Source organism: Xenia sp. Carnegie-2017, unplaced genomic scaffold, assembly GCF_021976095.1.
Source record: "Xenia sp. Carnegie-2017 unplaced genomic scaffold, XeniaSp_v1 HiC_scaffold_23, whole genome shotgun sequence".
Taxonomy (NCBI): Eukaryota; Metazoa; Cnidaria; class Anthozoa; order Malacalcyonacea; family Xeniidae; genus Xenia; species Xenia sp. Carnegie-2017.
Window position 1 is genome coordinate 20,842,382 of NW_025813486.1, and position 27,332 is coordinate 20,869,713.

At 36.6% G+C, this 27,332-nt stretch overlaps 3 protein-coding genes across 6 annotated transcripts; 1 reads left to right on the forward strand and 2 right to left on the reverse strand.

Annotated features, from left to right (window-relative positions):
* Positions 1 to 113: 113 nt before the first annotated feature.
* LOC124449381 (ragulator complex protein LAMTOR2-like) lies at positions 114 to 3,637 on the reverse strand. The gene is made up of 4 exons (XM_047000305.1): positions 3,425 to 3,637; positions 2,867 to 3,029; positions 2,093 to 2,182; positions 114 to 931 (listed from the first exon to the last, which is right to left on the reverse strand). The coding sequence occupies exons 1-4, from the start codon at positions 3,490 to 3,492 to the stop codon at positions 869 to 871; spliced, it is 384 nt and encodes a 127-aa protein (XP_046856261.1). The 5' UTR covers positions 3,493 to 3,637; the 3' UTR covers positions 114 to 868.
* A 369-nt stretch (positions 3,638 to 4,006) lies between these two features.
* On the reverse strand, positions 4,007 to 16,906 carry LOC124448039 (rho GTPase-activating protein 44-like). Of its 2 annotated transcripts, XM_046999052.1 has the most exons (19): positions 16,748 to 16,906; positions 16,225 to 16,264; positions 16,045 to 16,146; positions 15,819 to 15,895; positions 15,388 to 15,499; positions 14,483 to 14,559; positions 13,845 to 13,968; positions 13,274 to 13,342; positions 12,436 to 12,517; positions 11,671 to 11,801; positions 11,517 to 11,564; positions 10,700 to 10,763; positions 10,224 to 10,305; positions 8,656 to 8,736; positions 7,392 to 7,508; positions 6,210 to 6,310; positions 5,957 to 6,146; positions 5,237 to 5,267; positions 4,007 to 4,351 (listed from the first exon to the last, which is right to left on the reverse strand). In XM_046999052.1, exons 1-18 carry the CDS (start codon positions 16,798 to 16,800, stop codon positions 5,249 to 5,251), a joined length of 1,569 nt encoding a protein of 522 aa, XP_046855008.1. In that variant the 5' UTR covers positions 16,801 to 16,906; the 3' UTR covers positions 4,007 to 4,351; positions 5,237 to 5,248. The 2 variants fall into 2 exon arrangements, with proteins under 2 accessions (XP_046855008.1, XP_046855007.1); XM_046999051.1 differs by lacking the exon at positions 5,237 to 5,267.
* A 1,328-nt stretch (positions 16,907 to 18,234) lies between these two features.
* On the forward strand, positions 18,235 to 27,303 carry LOC124448037. 3 transcript variants are annotated; one of them, XM_046999047.1, is made up of 8 exons: positions 18,235 to 18,504; positions 20,390 to 20,518; positions 22,374 to 22,464; positions 22,556 to 22,624; positions 23,062 to 23,093; positions 23,592 to 23,831; positions 24,946 to 26,972; positions 27,070 to 27,303. In XM_046999047.1, exons 1-8 carry the CDS (start codon positions 18,423 to 18,425, stop codon positions 27,091 to 27,093), a joined length of 2,694 nt encoding a protein of 897 aa, XP_046855003.1. In that variant the 5' UTR covers positions 18,235 to 18,422; the 3' UTR covers positions 27,094 to 27,303. The 3 variants fall into 3 exon arrangements, with proteins under 3 accessions (XP_046855003.1, XP_046855002.1, XP_046855004.1); XM_046999046.1 differs by having other exon boundaries at positions 24,946 to 26,931; positions 27,029 to 27,303; XM_046999048.1 differs by lacking the exons at positions 18,235 to 18,504; positions 20,390 to 20,518 and having other exon boundaries at positions 22,163 to 22,464; positions 23,592 to 23,835; positions 24,946 to 27,303.
* Positions 27,304 to 27,332: the final 29 nt, after the last annotated feature.

The window sequence follows — 27,332 nt, forward strand, 5'->3', positions numbered from 1 at the left end:
TTCTTTGTTGCTTTTCATACTTTTTTCAAAATTTCAAAATGGTCAAGACGTGCCTTGGTTTGTACGATTGTGCGAATTTCACAAGTGAACCAAGGTAAAAGAAAGTAGACTTATTTCGCTTAAAGTTGAAACTGCCTTTAATTTTAAAAGTCTCAGACTTATCTATTATAAAATATTTGACTGAATATGACAACTTTCGCATAGGAACGAGCCCGTTTAATTTGTGAAAAAAAAGTGCATATCACGCGGACTAACACGCGCGTCCAAGCTTATCTGATGGTAGTATCTCAGTCTTCTCAGTTTTGTTTGAATGATAAAATAAACATTGCGTAAAGATATGTCATTGTGGAAATCGATAACTCTTTTCTTTTCTTGGAAGCATTGAAGTGTTGCGCGAAAATATTACATACATCTTAAAAAAATATTACATAAAAAAGATAAAACCCGCTACCAATTATAGTAAGCTCGCAAAAGCTCAACTGGTGGGTTCCTGCGAACGAAAGTGAAAATATTGAGATTGTGGATTAAAATGCTTTCTCTATTTCACTTGGTTGCTCATTTGGGTGAGAAACGGCAACTTTTGTGAAATATGTATAAAAATTTGATGCAGAAATTGAAAAAAATGAAAAGTCAGTCCGACTAAAATTTTCACTTTTCTATCAATTTAAGACCCAACAGAAGTTAGTCCCATTACCTATATCCCCCAAGTTTTTTGAATGTGCCCCTGCCTGCTCGTAAAGATTTTGTGTCATAGTAAAGTTTCAAGCCAATGCCATGAATACATAATTCATAAATAATCACGTGTCACTATTTCGTGTAAATTTGTAGTTTCGAATAATATGAAGAAGAGAAAAATATAGAAAATTCATCAAGCAAGAGCGTCGTTTAACTGTGATAGTGGTTCATCCAAATGTTTTGCCAGAGCGAGTGTCTAAAGAAACGTAGAAATATCAACTTATTTGAAAATCTTTACTACAGCTACAAGTAGATCTAATCAGTTCCAAATTAAAGTGTCTCTTCTATTTTGAATTCAAGCTGATAAGTATACTGCAAATGAAACCAGTAAGCTCTGGGCTTACATGAGTTTATACATAATATAAAACCTAACACGATTTTTAATACGCACATGAAAAACATGTGACTTGGACGAGATTTGAACTCGCACCTTCGGGATACTAGTACTTAGGATTTATACTATGTATAATCTCTGATGATGGCTTTGGAATAAAGTCGAAACACAGTGCCATCCAGTAAACTGCTATCGTCGCGAGAATCTCTCGTCCATACGTAGTTTTAAAGAGATTTGACTTGTCTCCAATCCTGTGGGCTTGGTAGCTCAACAGGTAGAGCTGACAAGTAGGTGCGAATTCAAATCTCGTCCAAGTCACATGTTTATCATGTGCATATAAAAAACCATGTTAGGATTAATATTATGTATAATCTCTGATGATGGCTTTGAAATGAAGTCGTTACATAAGTTTGTTAGCCCTTTTTCAAGAGATTATGTGTACATGAAAGGGCTTACTTATAAACAGAAAGGCTAAGTCATTGACTGTATTATACTACAGTTATCCATGCAGTAGTTTGTTAAATAAATGTATTTTTATTGTCTGTCTGATATAAATGTTATGATACTAAAAACCATCACTCTACACACTAGTCAGCCACAGCAGCATCCCCATGGAGTGCCAGGACTAATGTTAACAATGAAAATGTCTTGCTCAGAGTTATAAATAGGGCATATATAAATGGACTTGCAGGCAAGTGGGCTTGCATGCAGGTGGAATTGTTTGGGCAATGAATTGAATGTCACAAATATAGTGGGTTTATACACAGGAGGGGCATAGAGGCAGAGGTTTACAGTCTCAAAAATCAGGAAAAAAACATAAGCATTACACAGTTTAAGTATTTAAATAAACTTTCTTTCACTGTATTAATGTTTTAATCAATTAGTTTCAATTACTGCAAATTATAACATTTTAATTAATCTAATTTAATCAAATCTAATCTAATTCAATCTAAATTTTAAGCTAATCTAATCTAATCCAATTCTCCCACTAGGAAAGTGAAAACAATATTCTAAAGAACTTACTTTTGCCTTCAGCAGCCCCAGACCAACTGATTTCTTAGAATGCAAGCAAAGTAGAAGATCTGCAATGCTTGTTATCGCCACCTTTCCATCCTAAAAATTAAAAGGTTACTTTATCATGGGCACAATTTCATAATATGCTACAAACTGGTATACACACTTTGTATTCTACCACAGGAGTTGAGAATTTTTTGAGCATGGAGAGAGCTATCAGCCATAAAAGTTGGGGGCAAGTGAGTGTGTACATATATGCTAACATCTTTACCAGATTCAGTTGAATGAGCTTAAGCACTCCCCCCCTATTTTGAATGCTCCGACTCTATAAAGCAGGTAGGAGAGTCTAGGCTCATCACAGCAAATCTAGTGAAAAGTACGGAAACATAAACACCCTCCTATTCTGAGCTTTCCAACGACATAAAGCAGGTGGAAGAGTCTACGCTCATCAAACATTATCATGTAAAAAAATTGGATGTATGGACACACTGGTGCAAGGTCCGAGGACAAATTTGAAAAATGCAAAAAAGTTGCAAAATCATGGGGGGAGAGGGGGCTGTAGCTCGTTAGTCCACCTGCTTCATAGTCCCTGTACCAACCATTGGCTATTTTTCTTTCAGTCAGGATAAAAATTACCAAGAAAAACAACGCCATAGCAATTTAAATTTTCCACTTAATCCACCTACTTTACACCATTTTGAAAGACCTATAGCTATGTGTAAATCCAGATTATATCCTTAAGTCTTACAGAGAATTTCTGCAAGATCAAACTTTCAAACTTACATCACAATCCATGAGTACAAAATTCAAAGTTTCTGTATGAAAACTTTGCTTAATATTTGAATGATACGCAGTCCAAATGCTCGAAGCAATTGCTGCCGTAACTCGTGCATCTTTATCATTTGCACCAGCAAAGGCCAACAATGAACCATTACTTTTCAACAAGCTAACAAAACAAAATCAAACATTAAAACACAGGCGAAATACATACTATCATTTAAACTGATACTACAAGCCAACTATAACTAGGTTGCACCAAGAAAAAATTATACTGTGCATTTACAAATGTATGTGTATGTGTTTGGCATAACATTTTCATCACTGGGGGGAAAACTGGGGTTCCTTTATAGATGTAATAGTGTATAGATCACTTTCTTGTTTAAGTTTTGCTGGTAGGCAGATTTGGTAAAGTGCTTTTAGAGAACACTAGCAACAATGATAAACCTCTCTTGGGATTAATCTGCCTGCCAATAAAACGTAAATAAGGCAAACATTCGTATATGAAACATTTTATTTTCTGTATGTGAAACATATCACAATAAGAAAGTTAAATTTCATTACATTGTACTCATGATGCCGCCTGTTGTTTCTCGAGCAAGTAACTCCGTAAGGACTTTAGGCTTCAACATGTTCAATTCTAAAAACGTTGGGTCTTTGCTGCTAAATACAGAACCAATGATGTCAATAAAAGTCAAGTGCGGAATCAATCTTTTAAATGAAGAACCGCAAAAGGAATCTTGAAAGTTGAACTCTAGTGAACTATATAAAACTGGAGCGACATCTCCGTATAAACACATGCCTTTATTTGCGCGAAGCCTCGGGGTAAGATGCCCCCTCTGCCCTCCACTCTCGTCGACACAAAAAAATATTTACCACTTTGAAATAAGAATTTATCAATTAAAACAATAATGAAAAGATATGTATTTCTTTAATGGGAATGTATTTGAGGTGAGAAAGACGTCAAAAATCAGCGAGTTGATTTATCTGAAAATACAGTTCCATGCAAAAAATACTTTTTAAAATCTGAATTAAAGCGGGGCGACACATGCAAAGAAAAGATATCGTTCTGGCTTTGCTAAAAGTTTACTGGAAAAATCTCGACATTACAGGAACAAAAATGAGGCGCCGACTTCCGACAAGCAATTAGCATAATGTGTGTTAGACTTTAATATTCAAGAATGAAATTATATTATATTATCTGTAAACATTACGGCCGTTTACACGGACCATGGTTGGACAAAAAAAGTGCAAATAGTGTAGCAATTATCTTTCCATTCAAACAATAATATAAAAATACTATTACTCTGATGGATAGCCAACCAACAATCAAAAATTTCATTAAAAACAGCTTGATAAGCGTGTTAGTTTTAACGGCTACAGGGAATTGGTTAGAATAACGGTTAAATTTGCCACGGCGATTAAGGATCGTTGGATATCGACGTGAGATCGGCAATAAGCTGCTCAACTTTTTCGTCTTGCACTTTGCTTCTAAAACGAAAGAGAAAAGGTAATTGTCGTAAATATATTCCAACAATGTACAAGATCTTGTAAAATTTTCCCGAGGATGTTTTTTCCGAATATCAATAATGGTGTTCACCACTGTGAATACGCTGTAGGTAGGCTTTCAAATAAGTCCAGTCGCCGGTCATTGTCCGGTGAATTTCTCATGTTCATCGGCAAAATCCCTGTCACCGGACATGTATCACCGGATTTTTGTTCCCATTGAATTAAATATGTAACTGGAATGCTACCATTGAATGCTACCTTGAGAAATTTTACTTTATTGTCTCGGCGTGGAAAGATTGGTACTAGTTAAGTTGCTGGCCCATTGAACTGAATATAACTGGATGGCTACCTCCAGCCAAAATTTGAAGCCAACAATTCAACTAGTCGCAATCTTTCCATGCACGGCCAAAGAATGTTTATTTACGACGATAAGCTAAAATGCGAAATTTGATACCCCCAGACACACGTATAAAATTCGGCTTCATGAAAGTACAGGCATATTTATAAAAAGGCAGCATTCCAGTTATGTACTCAGTTCAATGTGCTTGCCTTAAATTTTGGCGGGAATTGGCCCTCAGTTATATTCAGTCTATTTTCTACCTCAAAAGTTCAGAAACTAGCAAATTATAACAATGTACAAATAAAATAAGAAAATCAAAAGGTGAACGGCAAAATGTAAGGTTTCGAAGTTCGAACGGTAAGTTCATGAGGACGGCCCGTGAACTTTCTAGAATTATTTCAAAGCCTGACCGTTGCCTTCATGAAATATGTCAAAAACAACGACTTTTAACAACATATACTTCTCGATGAATAAGGTATAACTACATATGTACAAACGTCATCAATAAACCAAAAGTTCTCAGTTACCCAATTGCCTCTTTAGAAGTGTTGGTCAAATCTACAAACAGAAATAACTGTACTTGCCCGCGTTTTCTCGACAATCAAGAAAACACATCACTTCTGTTACACAATTCATACTGTGTTCTACGCTTAGGTAAATCGCATAATCGGAGAAGCTCGTGATTTTAAAATGTTAATCTACTGTATTTGCTGTGATTTGGAAGACTGAAAATCTCATAAAGGATCTCCTGTCTAAATAACAGAGTATTAAAAACAGCCAGCACAAGTTTCAATTGTTTTCAAAACTGTTTTGTGCTGATCATACTAGTCTAAGTTAAAATCAAATTGAATTGCCTTTTTCTTGAAGATTAAAACAGTTTGTCTTATCATTTTCCATACATAGAGTCAATGGCTTAAGCCGAGAGGGGTGTTACATGTTAGTAGATGTTGATCATCCACGTTTGTAAGTCTTGAGAAGGATTGTTGATGTTGATATTGACTCTAGATTCTAAAAATGACTAACACGATGAATGCCAAAACATCAATAAAAAAAAAACACCAACAGATTCAATTAGGACTGTACTAACTTGAACAAATTACATCTACATATAAATATAGGCGACCTCGTAAATTTACCAAGTGCTAAAAACAATTTCAATTTGGTGGAAACTTGATTGATCGACTAGCTTGCAATTTTTCGTGCAAAATGGACTTCACATAACTGTCTTACACCACGTAATAACTTACACTTCATTATCACTGCCATTCGGCTCACTGGAAGCAGGGATGCCGTCAACCTCGCTCAATGCTTCTTGTAATAATAATAGAGGTTGTTTTGGTGACTCTTCCGAGCTGGATCGTTTACGTGAGGACGATCTCAGACTTCGACGTGGACTATGGACTTCTTTCACTGTTTTGGGTGAAGTAAAGTCAACATCTACAAAAGGAAATGAATCAATGACGTAATTTTCTCCACTTGCACATTGTGAGATTTTAGTACCTTCAGGGAAAAACCAGTCTGCATGTTCGATAAGTGCTTCCAAGATCCCCGTCAGTACCACTGTATCCTTCATGTTCATTCGGTTGCCGGGATTATACGATCTTCAAATGAATAAAAGCCGGTCATGTGCGCAATTAAAGGCAGATGTTTCCCCCGCGTGATCGATTGGAAAGACTAGCATTGGGTTGGAGACTTGCAGGAGGGGTAAGAATTGTCTGTGTCAGTATGCATTAATGATAAATTTACATCCATGTTAACTTGACGCTCTTTTTTTCATGATATTGGTAATCTTGTTAATTTTATTTTTCAAAATACCTGAAATCACGAAGCTCGGGCGTGAAGATGCCCCGGCACATAATTTTATGCCTCCCTCTCCCCTCTAAAAAATCACTCACTCCAGGACAACGCCCAAAGGGCTTTCTCTTCCTCTAAAAAGTCACTCACCCCAGGACCATGCCCACAGGCCTCTCCCTCCACTCTAAGGGCCTGTTCATATGAGACGAGCCAGCCCGCTTAAACCAGTCTAAGTAGCTTTGCCGAAATCTCACCTCATATGTTATTTTACAATGTTTTTGAAATTGCGTTCATATGAAGAGCAGGTTAGCCCGGCTTTAGAAGATCCCGCTTGAAGGAGGAGGGATCTCGCTTCTGACAAGCTCATATGACTGCATCAAGCGGTCCAGCCTGGCTGAACTGGGCTGGAAGTGACGAGACTGCGCATGCTCTTGTCTTATTTGTTTACTTCAACACGGCAAAAACTTTAAAACAACAAAGTGCATTTGAAAAATAAGTTTAAAAATTTCATGTAATGCCACTACGATAGTCGGTGAAACTCAATGGTAACAATCAGATTGTTGTAATGTATGAGTCTAAACACATTTCAATTTTCCCGCAAATTACAACATTTGTTGGCAGAAGTTAAGTACAACATTTCAGCCATACAGCCCGCCACATATAAATGCGAATACAAATCGGCCCTGAAACCTGGCTAGCCAGGCTTGAGCGGGTCGACCCGTCTCATATGAAAAGGTCCAAAAAAATCAACCACTCCAGGACCACGCCCACAAGGGTTCTCTCCCCCTATAAAAATCACTCATCCAAAGCCACGCCCATGCATGAAATTTCGCAGTTAAACGCATTACTGAGTAATTTTTCAACAACTTTACATTCATTAGTAATTACTTGTCATCGTCAATGGACCAAATGACGTTTGGAGCGATGACGATTGCGAGATTATGAGCGTTCATTTTACCAACTTCAGAATTTTGTTCTATTTTGGCCAAAAACTTCATCAAATATCTGTGGAAGAGATAATACAAATACTATAATGCCAATTAAGTTAATTAGCATGATAATCAATTATTGATAGAGGTTGAACGAAATTAACAGAACGGTCAAATGGTAAGACTAAGGTTGACGTTGAAGTTGATGGTATAACTAAGGTTGACGTTAAAGTTCATGGTAAGATTAAGGTTGACATTGAAGTTGATGGTAAGACTAAGGTTGACGTTGAAGTTGATGGTAAGATTAAGGTTGACGTTGAAGTTGATGGTAAGACTAAGGTTGACGTTGAAGTTAATGGTGAGACTAAGGTTGACGTTGAAGTTGATGGTAAGACTAAGGTTGACGTTGAAGTTAATGGTAAAATTAAGGTTGACGTTGAAGTTGATGGTAAGACTAAGGTTAACGTTGAAGTTAATGGTGAGACTAAGGTTGACGTTGAAGTTGATGGTAAGACTAAGGTTGACGTTGAAGTTGATGGTAAGACTAAGGTTGACGTTGAAGTTAATGGTAAGACTAAGGTTGACGTTGAAGTTGATGGTAAGACTAACGTTGACGTTGAAGTTGATGGTAAGACTAACGTTGACGTTGAAGTTGATGGTAAGACTAAGGTTGACGTTGAAGTTGATGGTAAGACTAAGGTTGACGTTGAAGTTGATGGTAAGACTAAGGTTGAATATAAAGTTGATGGTAAGACTAAGGTTGAAGTTGAAGTTGATGGTAAGACTAAGGTTGAATATAAAGTTCATGGTAAGACTAAGGTTGACGATGAAGTTGATGGTAAGACTAAGGTTGAATATAAAGTTTATGGTAAGACTAAAGTTGACGTTAAAGTTCATGATAAGATTAAGGTTGACGTTGAAGTTGATGGTAAGACTAAGGTTGACGTTGAAGTTAATGGTAAGACTAAGGTTGACGTTGAGGTTAGGTTTGATGGTGAGGCAAGGTTGAAAAACGACAAATTGAGGCTTTATAATTATACAATAAATCTTATAAAAAGTGCATTCAGTAATTGTTCGCTCGCATTGCTAGTTTAAATCAAAACGTTGTAAAACGCTAAGAAGTACTACAACGTGCATAAAAAACATTGCTATTTATATCACGGCCGACGTCTGTTCATCTTTTCAAGACAACGAACAAAAAATATCATTTTTTATTCAAAAACCTCAAATTGTCCTTGTTTGCTTTGGGCAGCTGTGACACAACCGTCCAAAGATTCTGCAGTCGATCATCTCGATCTCGGATGCTGAAAATTGTAACGATAGTTGATCAGAAATGGAAACAGCATAGACGGTACAAAGTATATGGTCATCACTCTCACAACAACTGAGCAAATACGAATTCTGTGATGTGGTACAATGAATACAGTAATAATAATAATAGTTGATTATATAGCAATGGATTTTGTGATGGTACAATAAATATGCTAGTGATGATCATTGATGATTGTGTGTGGATTTTGTGGTGGGGTACAATGAATATGCTAGTGATGATCATTGATGATTGTGTGTGGATTTTGTGGTGGGGTACAATGAATATGCTAGTGATGATCATTGATGATTGTGTGTGGATTTTGTGGTGGTACAATAAATATGCTAGTGATGATCATAGTTGATTGTGTGCGGATTTTGTGGTGGGGTACAATGAATATGCTAATGATGATCATTGATGATTGTGTGTGGATTTTGTGGTGGGGTACAATAAATATGCTAGTGATGATCATTGGTAATTGTGTGGATTTTGTGGTGGGGTACAATGAATATGCTAGTGATGATCATTGATGATCGTGTGTGGATTTTATGGTGGGGTACAATGAATATGCTGGTGATGATTATCGATGATTGTGTGTGGATTTTGTGATGGGGTACAATGAATATGCTAGTGATGATCATTGATGATTGTGTGGATTTTGTGGTGGGTAAAATGAATATGCTAGTGATGATCATTGATGATTGTGTGTGGATTTTGTGGTGGTACAATAAATATGCTAGTGATGATCATAGTTGATTGTGTGCGGATTTTGTGGTGGGGTACAATGAATATGCTAGTGATGATCATTGATGATTGTGTGTGGATTTTGTGGTGGGGTACAATAAATATGCTAGTGATGATCATTGGTAATTGTGTGTGGATTTTGTGGTGGGGTACAATGAATATGCTGGTGATGATCATAGTTGATCGTGGGCGGATTTTGTGGTGGGGTACAATGAATATGCTAGTGATGATCATCGATGATTGTGTGTGGATTTTGTGATGGGGTACAATGAATATGCTAGTGCTGAACATTGTTGATTGTGTGTGGATTTTGTGGTGGGGTACAATGAATATGCTAGTGCTGAACATTGTTGATTGTGTGTGGATTTTGTGGTGGGGTACAATGAATATGTAAGTGATAAACATTGTTGATTGTGTGTGGATTTTGTGGTGGGGTGTAATGAATATGCAAGTGATGATCATTGATGATTGTGTGTGGATTTTGTGATGGGGTACAATGAATATGCTAGTGATGATCATTGATGATTGTGTGTGGATTTTGTGATGGGGGGTGGGTCGAATAAATACAGTAAGGGTAATCATGGTTGATCAAATGGCCATTCGTGAGAGACGCAGTCTTTCATAATAATCAAAACATAACATAGCTACTGATTACTTACACAGATCTACAATAAACCTGGATAGACGATGCAACCATCACTTTTACACCATTACAAAATAAGTTTAAATTTTACACACCTTCCAGCTTCAATCCACTCATGATAGAGTTCATACGTCATCAAAGGTTCGGGAAGTTCGCGTAAATATTGCTTTAAAACACCTGCAAAACATGGCGCGAAAAAGAACAACATAATTTTCAATCAATGGTAATCACAGAATTATAACGAGAAAAGGTAGTTCTATGAAAGACAATCACGGAATCATAACGAGAAAAGGTAGTTCTATTAATGGTGATTACGGAATCATTATGAGAAAATTAGTTTTATGAAAGACAAACATGGAATGTGTATAAGGAAACTCGTTCTATGAAAGAGAAACACAGACTCATAACGACACAAGTTAGTCTAGTTAGAAAAAACGCTGGACATTCCTGATCATGAAACTTGTCTCATAATTCTCATAATGATCCCAAGATTGTACAATGTCATAAATTTTGTGTAACAAGAACCATATTAAGAAAGAAAACACATATTTTGAAGAGAAGAGATCTCAACCTGTCACAGCGTGAACATCGTACTCCTCACTAGACAAATCAGCAAGACCTGCATCGAATGACACCTGCAATAAAATATTGAAAAATTGCATAATTACATGGAAACACCATGTAACATAGAGTTTAAAGTTTAGGTTTTTCAAACACAGAGATTTCTTAATCCTTTACTTGGCAGCCGATCCGATTGGCAACAAATACCAAACGAAACGAGTACAAACTTTTCGAAAAATTCGCCAATTTAAAAGATAATATCAATGTCGCAAAGGGAGGACGATAGGCTGCAAGGGGCTTGTTTAACAGAAGCCGGATTTTTTAGCAGAAGCCGGAGTTTTTATAATCGGAGCAGGAGGTGAAAACCCAGCAGTGCATAAGCTTTTCATGTTTTTAGATGTAGATCATCCAGGTTAGTAGAGTCCTGAGATGTACTAACCTCGACGATCTACATCCACAAATATATAACGCTTCTACCGGGTTCAAACCATTAACTACATAAACTTTTCAGGTGAATTAGATCCACCAGACAGGTTTAATGATAATCATCAGGAAAACTGTAAACGGCACAAGCACAGTACGAACTATAAAATCGTCAAAGACCATCGATAACCGCTTCTTTTAATGAGCTGAGCTGACTAGTATACATATGGATATCACGGGATAAGGATATGAAAGGATATCACTAGAGACTACCATGAACTAGAAGTCCAGCTATGGCTTTGTACATCACTGGTACACTATGGATATCATAGGATATTGAATATTAAAGGATATCATTGGGGATCATCATTACCAAAATAAAATAAGCATTCCAATTCACAAACCTTTAATTTTTTCACTTTTGTAGATTGTCCGGCTATTCTGAACAGCCCCTGAAATCAACGAACGCATTTTAAAATGTAAAACGAACTCAACCCTCCATCCATAAAATACTGCGATCAGTTGTAAAGAACAATTTTGCACTTCATAAAAACTCACTTCAACATTCAAGCCGTGTTCGTATAGATATCTCACGCATTCCTCAAGAACTAAAGCTATTTCGCGTTTGGTACTTTCTAAATGTTTTCCAAGTGGACAACCGAATGTGCTTGAGTTCGTTCGAACGATTCCTACAAAACACAAGAAACAATAAAGCAAAAGAACTTCTAGTACAAAAATGTAGAATAATGCCTGAATTATAGAGGGGTGTGTTGGAAGGTCGGCGGGAGGGGTCAGCCCCCTTTTTAAAATTCTACCGGCCGCCGTATTCTCAGAGCTTATTAACACTCGTTGAGTGCAACACAGAAATCATGCTTCCACTAATAAATGAGGAAGTCATTTCCCCATCAATGGCAAGATTTTTGCTAAAATATATCAAACTAAACGATCAGTGGAAAGAAAATATCTTTCAATAATTATGAGGTGATTTGGATTATGAGTGACTCAAGGAGTAAAGGTTTGCTTTTAAAATATTAAAGTATTGTATTGGTCGTAGAAATTTATTCCATTGAGCCATCGGCACTAGTAATAAATTTCAGAGTTTTCTTTGTTGAAGATTTGGCTTTACACTTCTGCCTGAATGGTGCTGTCAGTGGTGTAATTTGATTGGTTAATGTACATGCGGTCATGGGGTATAACATAATGACAAACACACACGATGTTGCTTTTTAATGTGAATTTAGTTACATTTTGCACTGAAGTAAATGTAACGGAAATTAGTTAAAATTTTGATTGGCCTGTTGATTGGAGCCAAACACAACCTACCCATTTCTTTGTCAAACAAAGGAATAATTTCCTCCAAACGTTCGGCCGCCCTTTGATGAAATTCCAACTGTGCCAGAGCAAACTGCAAAACAAAAATATGATATCAAAATTGAATTACTTAGATAGTAGCAACATTTATCAAACCACCATTTCCTAGTAAAATTCAGGTATTGAACTGAATTTAACTGGAATGCGACTTCCCACCAAAAAATTTGAGGCCAGCCGCTCAACTAGTGCCAATCTATTCACACGAAGTCACGAAAGGCCCAAAGAAAGTTCATTGACGAATAATGACAGAAAGCCGAAATGCTTGACTTTATTACATCCAGACAAGCATGCTTATCTCCAGACTTTATTACCTCCAGACAAGCATACCTCAAGCATGCTTATCTAAAAGTAATCTTCAAGTATAAAGTTAGTTTAAAGAACATTATACTGTACACAATGAACTAAATATATAGATAAATGAATGGCTATCTTAAAGTTTAAGCCTGTACTTTCAGGAAGCCAAATTTAACTCCAAACACATGTATCTTAGGACCGTTCATGGAAAGACTAGAAATAGTCAAACTGCTGGATATAAATGCTGGCGGGAAGTAGTCAAATTTAGCGGAAAATTTCGTGAAAATTTTGGTAATACACTAAGCATCATTTTGTTCACACCGTCATCAAGAGTTTACACAAAAAGATCATTCATGAAATGAATTCTCTTTGAAAAAATTTCTTGGCTGAAAACGACAAACTTTAATTTTGGTGAAGGGGCTGACTCCCCTACAACGAAATTCGCATCCCTTATCAAGGTTGTAATAACAGTTGAAATATTCATGTGATAGTTTACTTTTCTAATGAGATCGGCATACTCTTGTTCTTTTGAGACTAAGGTGAGCATTTCTGTGGTAAAAAGATCCTAAAAAATATAAAATGTAAAACTTGCTGATGAAAAGATAGCTGAAAAATGAACGACTGAAATCAATAACAATGACAGTCAACAATAATCAATGACCATTATTTCCAAAATTGAAATGTCTACTCAAACCTAGCCAAAAACTTTAACTTAGTGAAATAAAGACTAACCTTATGTACAAACCACAAATTTACAACTAGCAGTGTGCGAATTAACTGTGTGCAATGTGCAATTTGCACATCGTTTTAGCTAAAATGAAAACAATTGCACATCACTTTTTCAAACGATGTGCAAAAATCAGCGGTTTTAACCAAAAACACTGTCGTAAATCATATGAATTTGTTCAAGTTTATAACTATTAATTTAGCAATTAGCGCTGTATAATAATTAACGTAATATCGATTTGATTATGACTCTAAAGAAACACTTTTGTCAAAAAAATTGCACATCGTTTTTTCTAAACTAATTCGCACACTGCAATTAGCTCCAGAAATATTCATTCAACCTTTGCAGCTTCAAATTTCGTCATTTCCTCTTCATACTGCATCTTAAGTTGTTCAGCTTTGGATTCGGCAACCGCATAATCTTTTGTATTGCTCCCTTCCTTAATTTTCACAGCTGCATAATACCTGAAAATCATGTATGTAAAAATCAATTTCTATTGACTAAATTCTTCCCTTAGGAACAAGTATTACTTTCATGTTAAAAATATTAGATGTCAGTTGTTGGTAGTGCTACAACATACATTGTTAACTTGGGTGAACATCTTGAGTAAGATCCTATATAAGATCCTACAGCATAATATCCTATATCCTATCCTTGATCCTATATCCTATCCTATTCTTGATTCTATTTCTTAGGATTCTCTGACAATGGCTTTGGAAAGATCCAACAGGTTAGGTGTAATGTAGGACAGAGGTAGTATTCTTGAACTGGATCCTTTTGGATCTTACAAGATTTTTTAAAATACAAGTTAGATCCTATGAAGATCCTGTAAGATCCTGATGGGTTCCTAAGAAAGATCCTAAACAGGATTTTCACCAGGGGAAAGTTGATTTTATCATCCAGATTATTGCCATGAAACTTAGTCCTTGCCCAGCAACAATAATCTCTAAAGTTCTTGCCATTACAAATATAGCCTACCTTGACCGCAATGTATCCATGTCAAGTCCAATTTTTGCCAATTTCTTCTTATTATGATTTATTGAAGGAATATCATTCTAAAATTAAAGTGAAAATATTAAAATACCAGTGGATTTAATGAGAACAAAGAAAACCTGGCAAAAATCATGTTTCGGATCATGTACAACTTGACAGGATCTTATCAAGGATCCTGTGAAGTTTTAATATTTGTTATCAACTGGGATCATGTCATATCTTGTATTATGCTACAGGGTCCTCAACTGTATTCCTCTTATTTCTACACAGATCCCGTAGGATTTTGTATACGATCCTACATATGTCTTCATAGAATCCTACATATGTCCTCACAGGATCTTGAATGCTTTAGGATTCGATTTGCAACCCTTGGAAGCCATTTGATGATCTGACAGGCCATACAAAATAGGATTCTAACTTTCATGATTTTACCAAGAACTTATGAAGACATCTTTTTGGATCATGAAAAATCTCCTGTTCCCAAAAATGATCCTATAAGATCCTGCAGGAAACTGGGGTCTGAGAGATTTCCAACAAGTACAGGCATTCAAATTTCAGCATATTTAATGGAATTACATAGTAACCAAGTAAAATATCAGAGGAACCAGTAGTGGCCTGGGACCAAATGATGTAGTAATGTATTTAAGTGGCTAAGTGTAAATGAGCGGACCATTACTCAATGCATTCGTATTTTTTTCCATCGAAATGGTTTTCGATGTGATAAGATGCAAGTATGTGGTGGTCAGCTCCTGAATGCAAGTTGTTCTATTCAGGACCTGGACTCCAAGCAACCCAAAATGTGTACTAAGTTGCTCAAGCTTGCACCTAACCATCCATGTGGTAAGTATGGTAACGATGGATATTAACATTGTTTATTTATCTAGTCCTACCTCTACCACATTTTGAAACGGTGTGATTATTGTCTTCTCAACATCCATTTCATATTCGGCAATTTCCTTAGCAATTTTCATTTGAGAATCCCCACATAACCTAGCCATATTCCTGAAAGTAAATGCATCAAGTTTGCTAATATTAGATATGTCAAGGCTCAGATAGCTCATAGTAGAGAGATGACATAATGAACAATGAGCAGAAAAATGATACTAAGGTAAGAACTGTCAGATAAGTGACCTAGAAGATGTGTACAGTCACACTTAAAGAGGACATGAAGAAAGGGGGTTTGAGACAAGGGACTCGATGACAAATAACAGAACTAAACACAGGCAGATGATATGCCGTGGAAACCAGTAAGAGGAAAGGCCAAAAGAGAAAGGCAGAGAAAAAATGTCAACAATTTTTTGTTGCTTTCAACCAAACTTACCCAAGAATTGATTCCTCTCCTATCACTGTGGCGACCTCTTCCATGCTTTGCGCAAAAGCCATGTGAGGTAGCTTTTTCTAATAAAAACAAATAACGCACCATCTATTAAAATTCAATAACTGTAAAAGGTTCAATCACTTCCCCTCTTTCATCACAAAAACACCCAATACAAAAAAGAAGAAAGATACCCAATACGTAAAGAAGAAAGATATCCAATCAAACATACCAAACGTTTATCAACGTCAGATCCTGTGCTTTGAAGGCAAGCATTGAGCTTTTTGCTTGTGATGTGACAGACTTGGCGGATTTTTTCAACCTTTTTCTCAACCTGGAATGTGCACAAGAAGGACTATGTGACAAAAACTGGAAATTAATGAAAATCTTAAAATGATCAAACAGCCCTTACATCTTGCAAGTCTTCGTTAAGTAGCTCAGTTTTCTCAGCCCTAAGAAAGAACAAAACCAACAAACAACAATCAACTAGATACATAAACGATGAGCGACTGAAATAAACAGTTGTATTATGGATGGAGAAAATTACCAAATCAGAACACAGTTTGCACACACAACAAAAAAGTAAAAAGTCATGAAAATATCAACACATTCACTAAACCGAAAACTCGTTGCACGAGTTGAGCTTGTATCAAATAAACAATCTTCAAAGTGATCGTCAATTATTGTTCCGTAGTACAATGCATTGAAATTTAATTATATCGATTTTCTGGTAAATGACTTTCGTGACACCAGCAAATATTAATCTTCCCTCGAAACATGAATTAGTTGTCTTCGTTTCAAGCAATCCATCAAAAGTATAAATTAGAAATTTTGGCGTAATATTTTAACGGAATTTGCAACATGTTGTTAATCCTTCAAGTGTTGTATAGCAACTCTTTCATTTTCCCTTGTGAAATTATGGTACAAAAACATACCTTCCTACACGCTGGTCAGCTAACTGTTTCACTCGATAAAACTGTTTCCGCATGATGCTGATATCTTTTTCGAGTCATTCGCAACAAATCAGTAAATTTAAGTTCTTATTATACGAAGTTGTCCAGCTTTAAGAGGCCATGATTATGACCTTTGCCAGTTTCCACTTGGCCCAGTTCTTACGTTAGCACTTAATTCGCCCCTCCCCGCCAGCTAATTAAATTGATTAAGGTTATCTCTTTCATAAGGATTAGTGACTTTCAAAAACCACAAGATTTTCGAAACAATCGAAGAAAACTGCTATCCACTACTTAGCAAGCCATGCTTTGTGTGTCTGGTCTTTGAACTACGATGGAAAACATAGTAAAAAGAGACTTGCCGAGCGGAAATCGAATTCGTGTAATAAAAATTAATGCCCAACATAAAGTTTTAATTAGAGCCATAGAAATAGACCAAAAATTGTAGGATTGAATTTATTGTGACGTTTCGTCTTTACTCAACACATCTTCAGACAATTAATTAATAGGATGTTATAATATAATATCTTGTCTTAATTATGTAATAAAGATAATTGTTTAATTGCGTTTGTTGTTCTAAAGAAGTAAATTCCCTAAAAGATGCGTTTAATAACGAAATTTCGAGTACTTCAACCGTTCAACCTAACTTTCTTAGAAAAAAGTCGCACTAGGTCATCAGTAGCGCATGGTGGCGTAGATGGATGGGGGGGGGGAAGAATTTTCCAAGACCCCTGCTGGTCATTAGTGGCAGGCAAGTTTTGTTTATGGAGTGGGGGAGTAGAAACCAAAACTGCTCTTACATATACTAAATACAGCGACTTCGGTTATACAAAACTTTGGTATTGTGGTTTTGTGGTTATAAAACAACACAAGGTTTTCCTGTTTTTGAATGGCTTGAAAGCTAAAGTAAACAACAAACAAATTAAATGATTGGGGGAGGGGCAAAGATAGGAACTTACTGTGTAGCGACCTTTGCAGAAATTTTTTATTATAGTTGGTACATTTCAAAACTCAATATAATTTACTTTAACCAATAAATCTTTACACCACAATGATTGGCTGTTCAAAAACTTAATCCTAAAAACTTAGTCTACACTAAGTTACTCATCCCTCACGTATTTGTACAAAATATTTCAACGGTCGTTACGTTAATTACCGGTTGTTTCCGATTATTACCGATTGTTTCCGATTGGGATGGGCGAGTCAACTTCTTAGATTCCATGACTGTCCATGACAAAGTAATCAAATTCTCAGTCAAAAAAACTTCGAAAACCTAGTTTCTCTTAAGCATTGATGCCATTAGAATCGCCCGCATAATTCACGACGATCAATTATAAAACAGATTTAATCGATTAGCCGCATAAATTAGCCGATAGATGACATTTAGCTATGTTAATTACCACAACGTCAGAACGGGTTATAATTTAACGGTAGGATATAAATGACATCATGGTTACGAATGTCAGTTTATTTGTTGATGATTGTGTTTGTGCAGACATCTGTGGTAGACGACTTAGCGTCCGCTGTGACTCAACTACGGTAAAGTGTAATGGATAAGGGCTGACTGTGAAGTGTTTATCGCGCCAGCAACAGCCAATGAAATTTGAATTGTCCGAAAACCTAAAGTATATCTATTTCACGAAGTCTGTGTTTGAAAAACATGAGGATATGTTATTTGGATCGTGCGTTACTACAAGACTTCGTTACCATACTGTTGTCGTTATGGAAATTTACATTTCTTGGTGAGTTGATGCTTTTATAGTTCAACTATACAGTTTCGTAATTTCACAATGCGGTACTAATTGTTGATTGAATCTGGGGTACGAATTGTTACATTTTTTCCTTCATAACTCGCATTTGTGTGCGTAGAAATTCATGTCGCTAATGGCATGACAAAGTGATTCAATTTGAAAACTTAACAACCTTTGTATTTGTTAAACAGTTGTTCTATCATTATGTACATCAGTATTTGCTCTCTCGGCGTGTAATTCAATACCAATTCTCGAAAAATAAAATATTAATTCTAATTTTACCCTAAAGTTGTGTTGAAGTATTCATAAATGGAGATAAATGTTGCAATTAAAGGGATTAGAATTTTCTAATTTCAACATTTATTGTTGCAATTCATGCGTTAAATATTTGTCGCTACGATTTTGCAGGAGCCAAAAACTTGCGTCGACAAAATTGTGGGGTTAGCGAGTGAAGGACAAAATTGACATTCCTACTATATAATTACAGGAAAAGCCCCTTTATTTGATAAATTTATACTGCTACACAATTCGCTATTTTCAAAACAAGAGTTTCATGGTTTTCGCTTTTAGTTTGCGGGTGTAATTGACTTAGAAACTGTTCTGCGGTTTAAGATATTTTTCCATACGTTTTTGCGTTTCAGTGTAAGTTAGAAAATTAGTGATTTTCTTTCAAGCTGTGAAAACTTTACGCTCCCTAATGTCCTACAGAATTTGCTGTATCATCCACGCAGTTATGGTTGACGTCGTCATGTTAAAGAACTTGCTGAACAACCATTGATTTAAGGGGCAGAAAATTCCTTCCTCGAAATTAATGCGTCCCGAAATTGTTTTCATTACATTGATGCAAGCCATAATTATGACCATCTGATACATGAAATCCAATTTTTTCTCATACATTAATTTAACAAAAGCTAGTTACATTAGGGACAATAGAAGAAGTATGGCTACATCTCACTGAGAAAATCAACATCAGACATAATATTTTCGCGTAGTATAGGAAAGTAAAAGTTCGATACCAGTTTTGAATCATAGAATTGGCTAACTAACTGTTACATTCCGCGAAATTATTACTTCTGAGCTTTTTTGACGATGTCATTGTTGTTCGGTTTGAACACGCTTCGTTTTTCCTTAGTCACTACGCTGTGTCTGTGCGACACACGTCTGTCTCGTTTTCCAAAGGAAATTGGTTTTTTGTGCCTATTTCATCGCACGAGTTGAATACATCTTGAAACTCTTCGAGTATTTTTCGGACTTGTCATTAATATATATGCTACCCGAAATATAACTATCCTTGTTGAAATACAAAATAAAACCTTTACACACTCAAGTAATTAAAAAAAAACGTTGCTAATACCATAGGAGGATACTATATAAGCACTGACATGTTAATCTTTTTTTAGCACTTGACGAGAAGTATGCCAAAACGCATTCCTAGTTGTAGAAAGTGTAGCTAGGTCATTTGAAATGTCTTCTATGTACATTGTTTGCCTAATCATATCAAAGTTTCGTTTGATATATAGCTTTCGCAGTATGTTGTCCGACATGTTGCCGTTCACTGTTTACTACGAACACAGATTACGTATAAAACAGTTGGATTAGTGAGCATTTGAACATCGCTATTTATGATGTATGACTTCAGCTTATGAAGATGACCTTAAAGTCAAATAACACTCCTTTTAAGCACGCGATGAAACGTTGAAAGCTTTGAAATACTGTAAGACATGATGCCATTGTTGACAAAATTGTTGATAGGACGTACTTTAATGCTGTTTAGAGCAAATTATTCGAAACTTCAGCTAATTTTTGTATGAATTTGTCGAACGGACAAAGTTATCCTCTACTTTTTGCTTAACGTACCACATTATGTTGTTCGTAGGTTGCTCCATGCTGTTCAAAAGTGCAGAAGCGTCACAATCACCGACGTCGTCTCATCAGAATTCGGCCAATCATGGAAGTTACATGTCAAAGTCCATGAATACCGTTAATTTGCAAACGTCTGATGCAGGTATAAAATCTTAAAAATGTCAACACATATGTCCCTAATGACTTTATTTGTTTACTTATTTATTTATTTCATAAGTAGTTACGGTATGCGCCATAAATATTTATACAACATGAAACACAATCATTGGTTCAATTTCTTTGAAAATCTAAGTCATGCACTCTTTCTGAGCCAGTAAATATTTGCTCATTTAAGCTCGACATTCTTATTTTCCCCCGATTTCAGGTTCAAAATGTTGTTGCCTAGTTCTTATTATGCAATCTTTTCTGAGATATAAATGTACCATAATGTACCATAATGTACCTATGTCATGCATATGATATCGCAAGATTAGTTACATGAAGAAATGTTTTACAAGCGTTTGCACTGTGCATTCTATTAAATCAATTTTTTAAAAAGTTATAATTGGCATGTTTGTCATCCGAAAGTTATTACTTTAAGCTGTCAAACTTGTCACTTTTGAAAGCATAACTATACAGGTTTTGTAGCCGTAACCAGGACGCCACTGAGAGATTGAGAGATATCACATGAAATTATAAAATTTTTGAGATTATCTGAAGTTGCGAACCCTGATTGATACATTCAAGTTGAACCACGCTAGCTAGTTGCAATCAATAATTATGCATCTTCCATTCGTTTAAGGTACATTGTGATATATTTTTAGCCAAGCGATGAGTTGTAACATCAAGGTTACGCACACTAAACTACAAGCTCAAAACAATAATTTTCGGATAACAAACCTGCTTATTATAACTTTTTAAAACGTTGATCAGAATGCACGGTTAACGGTAGCTTGCAAATGGTTGTAATTCTTTGCTGATTTGATTTGGTGTAATACAAAGTGGATCACATAGCACGCTTATTAGTCCTGCTATTTAAATTTTTCTATTTCCATTCACTTGAAAAAATAGATTTCCAAACTTCAATAGCATGTCTCAAACTTGCCGGCTGGCTACACTACTGATAGACATTACAGTATTTTAGTAGTAAAGCTGTTAAAAAGGTTGCCGTTGTTTAGCGTGAGTGCGATTTCTGCGTCGCACGCAGTGAAGTGAGAGAGCTTCGCGATAGACTAAAGAAGATGCGAAAAAATGAAGATTTATAGCATTTCGATTTCATTAAAAGTTTCACTCAGTCGAATATGCTACATTTTCTATATGCAAGATCACTGTTTTGCCTGTGGAGCAAGTCTGATGATCAGTTCAAATGAAATGGAAACTTAATTTATGATATCTTCGTTTCTCCTATGTCCTAGATTTGACAAGATATAAATCGTCAGATTGTTATATGTTTTCAAATTGTCGGGAGGCAGTGGATACTGATTGTTTTTAAAAGCTGTGGTGTAGCCAGCCTGCTTACATAGTCCTGCTGAGCAAATTATTCACCGTTTATTTACTGTGAAAGCAATAGATTTCTAAAGAAATGAAAAATGATGTTCTGAAATCAACGAGCAAAACTAACTCACGAGCAATGGCTAGCTACCCTATTGCGTATAAGTAATTTTTTCCGTATTTTTCAACAAAGCAATCACACACGGTGTCATCTAGTCACGGTGAGTCACAGTCGAAACACGGTGCCATCTAGTAACTGCAATCGTGGCGAGAATCTCTCGTCCATTCGTAGTATTAAAGAGATTTGACTCGTCTCCAATCCCTGTGGGCTTGGTAGCTCAACAGGTAGAGGCGGAGGACTAGTACACGAAGGGGCGAGTTCAAATCTCGTCCAAGTCACATGTTTTTCATGTGCATATAAAAACCGTGTTAGGATTTATATTAAGCAATCACACATGAAAACAAGTACTATGACTGGTAGCTGTCCGTCCGTAATATAAATATTTCATAATAAAACTTTACTGTAGGTATTCAACTATGGTTAATCGTGATAATCGTAGTAATCATTGGTCTATTGTTGGTGGCCATTGCTTTATGTCTTGTTAAACTTCATAAATGGTAAGTAACATTTCCATAGAAACTATCGCATCGTAAATTCCTAGAAATGTATTCCTGTTTACTGTACACATGCACATTTTTTTCATAAAAGGAAAAAGGACCATGGTATGTATTCCATGTGGAAAAGTCAAGAGCCCAGTGTCGAAGCAATGATTGCCAGGTATATAAATAGCATTTTCATAGAATATTTATTGACTTGATATGAAAATTTGTTATAAAATATAAACAATTAAACGCGTGCGCTGATTGGTCTATAGCTGAGTTTTCATTAGCCTATGCCCAATTGCGAAATCGATCAAAGCTTGAGAGAATTTGCACATCAATCATCAATACATGTTATAGGAAAAAGGAAAACGCTTGTTTTATACCTGTGTGTTTCGCATTATTGTTATTTTATAAAAGAAATAAAACATGTTTTTCGTGTTTGTACTGGCTTATGCAAACCTCGGGAACGTTTGTGAAAACTCGTCGAGGCTCGCACTGATCTGCTTTCGAGTTCTCCCAAACTTCTTCTCGGTTTGCATAAGCCTACACGTGCAATCACGAAAACATCTTTTATTTCTTAAACGAAAACGTTTCCCGTTGTTTTCATTGTAGGGAACCCGGTACTCTGTTGGAGAGTTTCGACGGTAAGTAATATTTGACTGTGTAACCATTGAGAAAGTTGGGGGGGGGGTTCATCGTACATGGATTTAATTGGAGAGTGTCTGAATTAAAGTATATGAAAAGCCTACTTTCTCTCGTAAAGGTTAGTCATTTTGAACCTAGGGAAGGTCGCTCATGCATGAAAGCAAAGCCATTATACTTGACGTCGCCCAGTGCAAAATAAAATGTTTCTTCTCAGGCCTATATACTAGTCTCATATGTGCTTTCTCTGTTGTGGCCATACATGCAAATTTACAAGATTTGGTCTGATGAATTTGGACTCTCCCACCTGCTTTATAAAGCTGCGAAGTTCAGAAAAGGGGGGAGTGTTTATACTCATCCGACCTTCTCTGGTAAAAAACATTTGCACATATGCTCACACTGGCTATTATTTAAAAAACCTACATGCTTAAGATGCAAGACCAAATTTTCTTTCCAGTACTTGCATTTATCAATTTCACGCCATGTATAATTAATTACAGTCGAAACCGAGTACGAAGAAGCGCAATGCTATGAAATTCCAGTAGACTCATATGAAAGACCTCAGAGAATCTATATTGAAGGAAAAAGAGTTACATTGGCATCTGAAGGTGCGCAATGTCCACAGTCTGAAACATCACCATTGTACACAATCGTGGATGAAACACCTGTGGTTGATCAAGCTGGATGCAGTTCAGTCAATACAACTGAAAGGATTAGTCAAAACAGCTCAACAGATCAAGGCAAGTTAGTCTTTTCTGTTTCGGATTATATCCTCCACAAATCTTTACAGTCGAACCTCCCGCAAGGGGACCCCTAGGGATCTTGTGTCTGCTTACGGGAGATGTTTGGTTATGAAAGGTTATGGCAAGGACTCAAAAGCAGTGTCCCCTTATTACGGATGTCCGTATGTAGAGGTTCGACTGTATGTAGGTTTTCTGTCTTATGTATAATTCGTTCATGCCTCAAAATAAAAAAGATGACTTGATATTTCAATTTTTTCTGGTAAGCCAAGAGAAGTTTTTACTGCCATTTTTATTCTTAAACTGACAAAATTTCATCACATTTTACCTTGTATATTTACATTGCAATTTATGCTGATTATCAACAACTTCAAGTAATTAAGAATGGAAGTTGCATGATAAACGAGTAAAATGAAGCGCATTGGTGTCAAACCTTGAGACACGTAGCACACTTGAACAGTACCAGTTTGCCCAAAGCTTTTAAACACAACCAGTTCACATAAAGAGCTTGAGTGAAATTAGTTCATCCTTGAAACTTGAACAGAATCAGTTTTTATAAAAAAACCTGATTGAAGTCAGTTCGCCTAAGAAACTTAACAAAACCAGTTTACATTAGAAACATGAACAAAACCAGTCACATTGGAAACTTGAATGAAACAAGTTCACATAACAAACTTCAACAAAACCAGTTCACATTAGAAACATGAATGAAACAAGTTCACATAAGAAACTTGAACAGAACCAGTTCAAAATTGGAAACTTGAATGAAACCAGTTTACATAAGAAACTTGAACAGAACCAGTTCAAAATTGGAAACTTGAATGAAACCAGTTTACATAAGAAACTTGAACAGAACCAGTTCAAAATTGGAAACTTGAATGAAACCAGTTTACATAAGAAACTTGAACAGAACCAGTTCAAAATTGGAAACTTGAATTAAACCAGTTTACATAAGAAACTTGAAGAGAATCAGTTCACATAAAAAACTTGAACAGAACCAGTTCGCCTGAAACACTTTAACAGAACCAGTTTAAAAAAGAAACTTGAACAAGTCCAGTTGACTTTAAAAAAACAGTCCGCGATAGAAAACTTACAATGTTTTTTTTTGCTGCAGATTTCAATGAAAATAGTAATATGTCTGACGACGTGTTCGACAATCCAAGTCAAAACGAAGCAGAGGTCTACCCAAAACCTTTACCTCTCCCCCCGGTGGATCCTCCAAAGGTAGATCTCCCTACCCCCGTGCTGTGCGAGACTTACACACTTGATGTTACCCCAAGAGAAAAATGTTTTAACAATTTAGTCAACAGGCCGCTCCCCCAAACACCAAAAAACGCCTTCCCCCCTGAAAATTACAGTGCAGTCAGCCTTGATCGTAGCTTACTAAAACGGCAAAGAGAGGCAAGACTGAATAAAACGGAAACGGCACGAACATTACCCAGACCCTACAAGATACGTCAAATTTCTCGACCTTTAATCAACGCGTTGACGCGTTCAACAAGTAACACTGACGTTAGTAAGGAAACGTCACGACTTAGTGATCATGTGGCTTCGGATCCAAATCAATGCACGCTGACCAGAGTGAAGAAACGGACATCACAGTCACTGGACACGCTACTGCAGTCAGAACGCGTGAGTCATTTTTACGAGAACCCGGATATAGTAGAAGGGATACTTAGGGACATTATCAGCAATCGTCAAGCGTCCCTAAATGACCCACGTTCCTCACGAGCATCCTGTCAAATTGAAGAGAACTCGATCAATGAAAAAGATCACGTATACACAAGGATAAGCCAATACTTGGATGTACTAGAGAACAGAGATACAGCTAGCATTCGCAATCCCTCGTTTCGTTCTAGACCAAGGTCCAAGCATATCTACGTAAGTATTATATTCGAAAGCTCCGATTCGGTGTGTTTTCCGAGCATAGATCCTGCACGAGATCAGGGATTTACAAGATTAACTAATAATACACGAGATCAGGGATTCACAAGACCAACTAAAAGCATGAGCAGATCTTGTCCTAGCCTAAGTGCGAACACAGAATCTCAAATTAACACCAAAACCAAACATCGACCCATCAGTTGTTACCCTCCAAAAGGAAATTTCAGCAGGTTGTATCGCAATAACTCACACCACAAGGAAGCAAGAATTCATCGCACAAATGAAGTGTCATCACTTTTCCCTGCACACTATCAAAACATCGAAGAATCATTCCGTTTTTCTTCTCCCTTTGGTAACACTCAAAACAGCCAAGCATATTTAAATGTCGTCTATCAAAACCTAAATCAAGTTGACGAAAGTCAACACAACACGACCAAGCTTATTCCCCCTTTAAATCATGCGCAATCTCATTATGAAAATATCCCTTGCGTGAGGGATAGCACAGGAACATTGGAGGGAAATGGTGAAAATCTCAACAAGGATCAGTACACTATCCCAAGAAGTCCTCCTATCACCAAAGAGAATCCATACGGCGTGCCTCGAAGTCCACCAGTCGTTCCTGAAGGTCCCTATGGTGTTCCTAAGAGTCCCACTGGCTCAACGAATCAGTATAGTGGTGTACCTCGAAGTCCATCCATCGTTCCTGAAGGTCACTATGGTGTTCCTAAGAGTCCCCCGGTGTCACTGAATCAGTTTTTCGAGAAAATCAAAACAAACGACACCAATTCGAAGCACGAATCACCCGCACCACGAAACTACCAGGATTCTCAGAATTCCACCGGAGATATACAAATATGTCAACGAAAAAGTACAAACGCAAAAAAAGAACGTTTGGTAGGCAACGAAAAACACGACACGTTGAGCACTTATTTAGAAAAACGCCTAGAAGGTATGAACAACGAAAACATGGACAATAGAGAAAGTAATGGAGAAAATTTTGGTGAAGACGATCCAACGCATTGTGGGACATCGGAGAGTCGGAGTTCTGACCAATCAGAGAGCCTCATTTCAGGCCAGTCTGAGAACTCTTGTAACCAAAATTCCTCATCTCCCTGGTCATATTCCAGCACAGAAAAGAAGGATGATCATGAGGACGTGCTGTTGGTGCAGAGGACTTCGGACTGCAATGGAAACTCTGTATGCCAATGTATTGTACATAAAATTAAAGTTGGAACACGTTTGCCATCAAGTGATTATGTCTTTGGAGAGTCAGTAGCTTGACGCTGGAAACTCTATATGCCAAAGTATTGTACATAAAATTAAAGTTGGAACACGTTTGCCATCAAGTGATTATGTCTTTGAAGAGTCAGTAGCTTGACGCTGGCTGTCTTGCAGCATGTATTTTATAAATAAAAGTGTGGGCAATCGCTTGCGGTTTTTTTTATTTATTTATCACGAACTCCAAGTTTTCCAACTCAGACTAATTTCTTTCTTAGACTTTCACAATTTAACACTGGAGCTGTTTTATCCAAAAAAATTGTAAGTGTAAATTAATCATTCATAACACTTGAAGAAATCTTCAATCAAACCTTTGATGCAAGAGCTTATATTTTTCCA